The sequence below is a fragment of the Ranitomeya imitator genome, chromosome 4 (assembly GCF_032444005.1).
Source record: "Ranitomeya imitator isolate aRanImi1 chromosome 4, aRanImi1.pri, whole genome shotgun sequence".
In the NCBI taxonomy this organism is placed as follows: Eukaryota; Metazoa; Chordata; class Amphibia; order Anura; family Dendrobatidae; genus Ranitomeya; species Ranitomeya imitator.
In genome coordinates, this window is record NC_091285.1 from 502949198 (window position 1) to 502956724 (window position 7527).

General features: G+C 38.9%; 1 protein-coding gene across 5 annotated transcripts in view; it reads left to right on the forward strand.

The window, feature by feature from the left end:
- The window catches only part of SEMA6D (semaphorin 6D), a 93434-nt gene extending 86154 nt beyond the window's left edge, over positions 1–7280 (forward strand). For 2 of the 5 annotated variants that reach the window (XM_069766012.1, XM_069766014.1), the window contains 2 exons: positions 1172–1339; positions 4807–6276. In XM_069766012.1, coding sequence (XP_069622113.1) covers positions 1172–1339; positions 4807–6128 — 1490 coding nt within the window. In that variant the 3' untranslated portion in view covers positions 6129–6276. Of the gene's footprint in view, positions 1–1171; positions 1340–4806 lie in introns of all 5 variants that reach the window. The other 3 variants (XM_069766013.1, XM_069766015.1, XM_069766016.1) reach the window with 3 other exon arrangements.
- Positions 7281–7527: the final 247 nt, after the last annotated feature.

Below are 7527 nucleotides of genomic sequence, written 5' to 3' on the forward strand. Positions count from 1 at the left end.
CCTCTTATGCCTCTCGCTACACTAAGGCTGGGTACACATAGAGTATACCACTACGTTCAGAGGCCCCATCAGGACTTACGTACTGAACCCCACAAAATAGGATTCGGGCGTGGTTATTGATTATAATGATGCAGACGGAGTCACAATGTGTGTCTTGTTGTCTGCCTCCAGTAGTTAGTGTGCATGAGACATTGACTCCGTCTGCATCGTTTTAGTCAATGGCTCTGTAAGCGCATACGTCCGGGGGTTCGGCCATAAGCCCTGATGGAGTCACTAAACGTAGCGGCAAAAGATATGTGAACCCAACCTGTCCTCAGAAGAAAGGAGATGTGGGATAATGCATGTGGCTACTTCATGTGTGCACAGCCACACACAGACACACGTTGGCAGCGTTCAGACAGTACTCATTCTGGGAAGTTGGCACTGTCAATTAGAAGCGTGGGAATAGCCCAATTTTGCAAATGAGAATTCTTAAGCGCCACGCCAAGGGTGTGCGTATAAATTAAAAGTTATTTTCTCAGGCACTGTATCAGTAATAGATACAGCTGTAGCTTGATTGTTATAGTGGCTGAGTACCCTACAACACTGTATAACCCATTTTGTTACTTTTTGATTTCTTAAAATGACTACAGACATTGGAAAGGCATAAAAAATACAAAAAAAAAAAAAAAAAAAAAAATATCCCGTCACCTCTTCCCTTAATTACTTATTTCCCTACATTTAAGACTGAAAAATATATAAATGAATATTTTCTATGGGTCCCAGGAGCTCAGCCGTGCCCTCCTTTTTTTGTGTCACTAGCCTGTCTCTGGCTCTACAACTTCCTGCAGCAGGAACCTCCCCCCTATGAGTTCAATAGAACAAAGATGATTAAGTCCCACCCCATTTTAGCAGTTCTTCATACAAAAATGGCACCGATAAACAGGAGATAAACGCCGGTGTTTGCTGCAGGATTTCAAAAAATCAACATACAGAAATTGTTGCTGCCTGACAAGCAAACAGGGCAGCAGTGTCTCCTGCTTACTTTCAACATCAATTTCTAGGTTTAGTACTGATTTCAGACTGTACATCTTGCACCTGGTGCTGCCATTATATAACATATTGGTGTGGTCATTGTAATGCAGCTGTGCCTTGGAATAAAATGTAATAAAACATGTGTTTGCTACCACAGACATTGAAGCACCTTCCACTTCTGTAACCACAATGACAAGCAGTCCAGTCATTCTTCCTAAAGTGATTGGTTCTTGGAAACCCAGAATGACTGGTTCTCGGAAATTTGTGTATGAAGATGACCCAAACTCTTCTGATTACATTGATACATTAACAGGTGTGCCAAATGGTAAGGCCTTAAAGGGGAAGAACATAAACTGAGTGGGAATCTGCTGTCTCCACTTTTATTAGGTTTAGCCCCATCTGAATTGTACTTTTGTTTTTTGGATGACTTGAAGCTGATTTTTACTGTGGCCTTAGCTAGGCTGAGTGGAAATTCAGCTTCTTGTGATAAGGCACTTTAAATAATTAGTATCTATGGGAGGTTTGGCAGGTTTCCACTCAGTCATGGCAGTGTATTTATGATTTTCCTTAAAAATATTTCATATTATTTATATTTTGTTTTATGTTATTTATTTTATGGAATTTTATTTTAATTTTTTTTGTCATCATCAATTATGATATTCCCGTTTTAAATACGGTATATGATGTGATATGATTTCTTTCTATTGCACATCATATTTGCTCTACATACCTTCTTTGAATGTTTATATTGGTCACCGTCAAGGCCCTGGCGCTTGCTATGAGTTAATAAAGTTACCAAGTTAGACAGTTGCGGAGCTGCACAGCACATTTCCGTCAGTGGAATAGTGGCCGCGGCCATGTACTACACATCCGCCGCATATTGATTTGAATAGGGGTCGGAAATGCCGTGACGCTATGCAGCTCAGCATATCGGGAACAGCTGATGGACAGGGGTGCCGGGTGTTGCACCCCGACATTGCTAACTTATCCTAAGGATAGTCTATCAATATAAAAGTCCCGGACAGCCCCTTTAATTATGTAATCAAAGCTATAAGAAGTTTCTCTGTAGGACTGAACATTAGACATGAAAAGTTTTGTAACTTCAGCTCCTATAACGAACAATATCATTGTGTTATAGAAGGTAGACATTTATCCATGTAGCTGAATATTTTATATGTGACCACACAGGACCCTATAAACATACCAATCTACCTTTTTGAGTGCATGTATGTTTCATTGTATTCTGTAGCACCACTTTCTGCTTTCTACGTTATTTTTGAGTTCTACTTTTCTTGATTCTTGTTTTGTTTTGTGTTTAAGTTTCCTAATTACTTTGCACACTGCCAGTAAAGTTGTTAACCCGGAGCATTTCTTTCTAAATGTTCAAAGGCCTTCCCACTAACCGTAGTCTTCTTTAGAGTTTTAATATTCACTAATTTTTGGTGTAAAATATTCTTTGGCAGCATGAAGTATTGTGCTCGAGAGAGCAGACATTTTCATTTTCACCAAATGTGTTTAACTTTCAAACTTTTACTGGAGTCTTTCCTGCTCGTGAAAGACTTTGCTTCTTTATGTCTGTGGTTGCCAACCTATCTTTCTGATAGTCTCGAAAAATGAATGAATACTAATCTGAATGTTTTCTTTTTAGGTTACATCACACACACATTAGTGTCTGAAATAATATATTTAGGGACTAATAATATGCAGTGCTGTGCTGTAAACATATGTTACCTCCTTTCCAAATATTGCCCCTTATTGCAATACAAAATAATTTCTGTTCTTTAAAGAGGACCAGTCACAAAACTAAGAGTGGACAGTATTTGCTCTTTTTTTATTCTTTAAGAATTAAAATGAGTCCAAATGGACCCAACAGAAATTCAGAGAAGGACTATGGAGAGTTCATATATGAACGTTGGAAGTGCGTCCTAATTAAAACCGTTCTGCAAATAAGAGTGGGCTAAAAACTCAACATGGACATAGTAGGCTACTTTCTAATTTGTAGGGGTCTTGATATAGTTATTTATGGTATAGGTAGATACATTCAGTCACTTACTTGATGGGACATTAAATATCATTTGTAGTAGCAGCTCTTTCATTCTTGTAACTTAGTAATGCAGATCAGAATGACATCAACAATGCATACACTACACAGGGAATGGCATGAAACTATCTAAAATTATAGACCATAAAAATGACTAAATGCGTTAATACTGATACATTCCAAGGGCAATCCTAAATTCACTGTAAAATATAGCAAATTAAATTGGCTGCATTGGAAGGGACTGGATAAGAATAATTGGTTGTACCATAATTTTAGATATTGTTGCATTTTTGTCTGTAAAGAAATCAAAAATCGAGTGTGTGTCCACTTATGGTAATAACCTTGCTGTTTCCTTCTGATTTTCTGCTTGACTTTACATCAGCCTTATTAAGTGGTCGTGCTTTGCATTTTCAGCTTTGACTCCATGTAATAATATCACAGCAGCTAAAATCTCATTAGCATAAGTAAATGTGACTAGAAGTGCAGATGTAAAGTCCATGTACACTGCAAGATTATCATGAACAAGAGTTCCTAGGACCCTCTAAATCTAAACAGGCTGACCATCAACAGACAAATGAGCAAAACACTCATTCATCCGGTGAAATGATTTTTTGTGTTGTATAAAATATCATCGTTCTCAGCAGAACATCGTCTCGTGTAAGCAGGACCTGTGCAACCAACAATGGCAGCCTATGTACACCTTATCCAAATTTACATGATTTATTTGAAACATTGTTTATAATAGCCTTTCCAATACTCAGGAAACATGATACGGTTTACATCATATTTTGTACTATGGGTATAAAACTTCTATGCATCCTGTTTACCGGCAGACAGTGGGCTCCTGATGATTGACGGTTCCAACCAGCGGTATAGTATTGCTGCCTTCCAGAACTGTGCTCACTCTAATCCTGCAAGCAGAGCATAATTTGCCTTTGCAGCAACAGAAGAGTGTGGAAAAAATGAAGCTGGCCAGATCCTGCAATTCATCCTGCTTCATAGCTGTGCTAACAAGCTCTATAGCAAACAACTTGTAAGCACTGTGCACCTTGGCTAGGAGACTGGTCACGACTGATAGACAAGAAGTAAAGTTATAAAATTATGAATTAAGGCTATGTGCATACATTGTGGATTTCCCTGTGGAATTTTCTGTGCGGATTCCGCTGCATTTTCCATGCGGAATTTTCCGCACCATTAGCACAGCATTTTCTTCCCCATTGATTTACATTGAACTCTAAATCACTTGCGGATCTGCAGTGTTTCTGCACTGAAAAAAACGCTCGGATCCGCAGGAAATCTGCAACGTGTGCACATACCCTCATGTATTCTTGAAAACGGAGACGATTTAGTAAGAAGTCAACTGCAAAATTGCTAGTTTTTCAAGCATTTTGCAGTAATTCCAATTTATCATTTTGCAAAAACCCCTTTAAATCACACTTGAAGTTCTCGGTTTCCCATTATGCAGACTGTTACCTGATATTGTATACTACATACCAAGCACAAACAACATTGTCACCAAGTCTGTTGCAGCTGTCAGTCGATTTTATTTCCAGCATCATCATTTACCCTTTCCAATTTGTTTTTTTTATCTTGATTGACACAAAGACTGATAGGAAAGAAAATGAGAACAGAATGCAAATGATTCGATTAAGATAAACACATTTAATGAGCTGCCACCAGTGTGAAGACTGTTGATTTGATGTAAATTGTGCAGATATTTCGTAAAATTTGACATCTATTTATTTTAACAGGTGTAAGATGGGAAGTACAGTCAGGAGAATCTAACCAAATGGTCCATATGAATGTCCTGATCACTTGTGTCCTCGCTGCATTTGTTCTTGGAGCATTTATTGCAGGAGTGGTTGTCTACTGTTATCGGGAGATGTTTGCACGGAAATCCAGAAAGATACACAAAGATGCAGAGTCTGCACAATCCTGTACAGACTCAAGTGGAAGTTTTGCCAAATTGAATGGCTTGTTTGACAGCCCAGTTAAAGAATATCAGCAAAGCATTGATTCACCTAAACATTATACCAATATTTTGACAAGTAGGAAGGATTTGCCACCCACTGGGGACACCAAATCCATTATGATGGACAGTCAAGGTCAACCTCCAGAAATAGCTGCACTTCCTACTCCGGAATCTACTCCAGTTCTTCAGCAAAAGAGCTTGCAGCCCATTAAAAACCAATGGGAAAAGGCACAAAGCAACCTAAACATTTCACGTAAAGAAATTCCTCTTAAAAGTCCACAATTTTTTCCTTCCAGTCCACCTCCCCACTCACCCTTAGCTCACGGACAAATCCCAAGTGCAGTTGTTCTTCCAAATGCCACACATGATTATAATACATCATTTTCTAATTCAAATGCACACAAATCGGATAAAAAACTCCACAATATTGAGCACTCTTTGGTAAAACAGCCTAGTAAAAGAGATCGTCGTGCTGTGGATTCTAGAAATACATTGAATGACTTTTTAAAGCATCTCAATGAATCCCAAGGAAATCCCAAAGCTCTGATGGCAGATATTCAAGTGGCTCATCAAAATTCCCATCAGCCTCCACATCAAACTTTAATGCTTGATACAATGGGCAATATGTCTGAAATACCACCTAAAGTTCCAAACAGGGAAGCATCCTTATACTCCCCCACATCAACTCTTCCTCGGAATAGCCCAACAAAAAGAGTGGATGTGCCTTCCACCCCAAGTGGACAAATTGCATCTCTAGAATCACAAAGAAGTTATCATAAAAACTCTTCACAAAGGCATTCTATATCAGCAATGCCTAAAACTATGAACTCACCAAATGGTGTTTTAATTTCAAGACAGTCCAGTGTTAATAGAGGTGGTTATATGCCTCCAAGTCCTAACCCAAGGATGGACTACATGCAAGGAACCCCTGTTATTGTTCATCAACAGACTTCATTGTCACGGCAAAGCAGTTACACGGGGCACGGAACTCTCCCTCGTATGGGAATAAAGAGGACACCATCTATAAAACCGGATGTGCCTCCAAAACCCTCATTTGCTCAGCAAAACACAGTTAGACAGCTAAACAAATACAGCTACTGAGATCTATCACCTTTGGATAAAAAGTGTATGGTTATACAGCATAGTGTTATTAAGGACCTTTTAGGCAGAGACATGCTTGCCGAATCAGTCCCGAAATGGCCAAAGAAGCTGTCATTGGTTTGGCAACATCAAGTTGTGCCAAACACAGGAACTTCAGCACAAGCTGAGTAGGAACAAAGCAAAGGAAAGTGCTGGTCATTTTGCTTCTTTTGTTGGAGAAATGTGGACATGTAGCACAATGGGAGCTACTTCCGTTACTGATACAGTACCAAGTTTTAATAATATACTTGAAAAAACGGGATTTCATTTTAAACTGCCGCTGTGTGTAGCCATCCCATTAAATGTGAACATATTAATATGTATGCATTCACCTTGCCTCTTGCACAAGTGTCACAAAAGTTGTCCCAGTTAGTTAAAGTGTGCAGCATTTCTGTTGTCTCAAGCCTGAAACATATCCTCAGTCTTCAGTGGCATCACAACGTATGCCACAAATGGTTTTGGTGTGTGTGTTTTATGTGTGTGTGCATAACTGTTCCATACACACAAGCACACGTGCACGTTAAGATTCTCATTGCGATTTCTATACTATTGAACTGTTTACATTGAGCATGTCTGAACAAACAGTTGATATCCTTCCTCAAGTATTCTGCTGGTTGCGCAACTGAGGGCATCGGTCGTCTCCTCCTTGCCTTCCAGATAATTAATTTGGCTGAACATGGTACCTCGTGCAAGAATGTAAAGATTTCTTAGAACTGTAATGCTGCTATTTAGACAATATTGTATAATTCACTGGATATCATGGGGAGAATTTATGTTCACGCTTTGTTCCTTCTTGGTATCAGTTGGGCTACTGTGAATTAAGACCATATGTTTTAAGAGGTGTAGAAGAAAGATCACAATGGCTAGTACTAGAAAAGGATACTTATTAATAAAGCTTCTGTAAAAGAATTGCAGGCCTCCTAATATGACACTATACAATGGCGTGCAATGTTGTAGGATCTATGTGCCAGGGCACCTTATGCGTAGCAGTGACGACTTATCTTGAGTCGTGCTTAAAAAAGCTGGACACCGAATGAAGGACAGTGAGGACAGTCTAATGGTAACATCAGAAGTTAAATGGATCCTAAATTAAACATCTTATGTTTTTTGTCCATGTGACATTTGCAATCATTACTACAGCGATCTGTAATTACATATACGTTGCATTCTCTCGGTTCACTTTTGGGGTGAGAATCTACTGTTGTTGTGTTGTCTAATCCCACTACAACACCTGAATCCCACAGTGATCTCCATACTTCATACTGTATTCTTTAGAAATAAGCTACGCAACTAGACATTATGAGGGAAAAATGTTTGTGCATTGTATATATGTTATCAGCCATCAAGGGAGAGTAATACT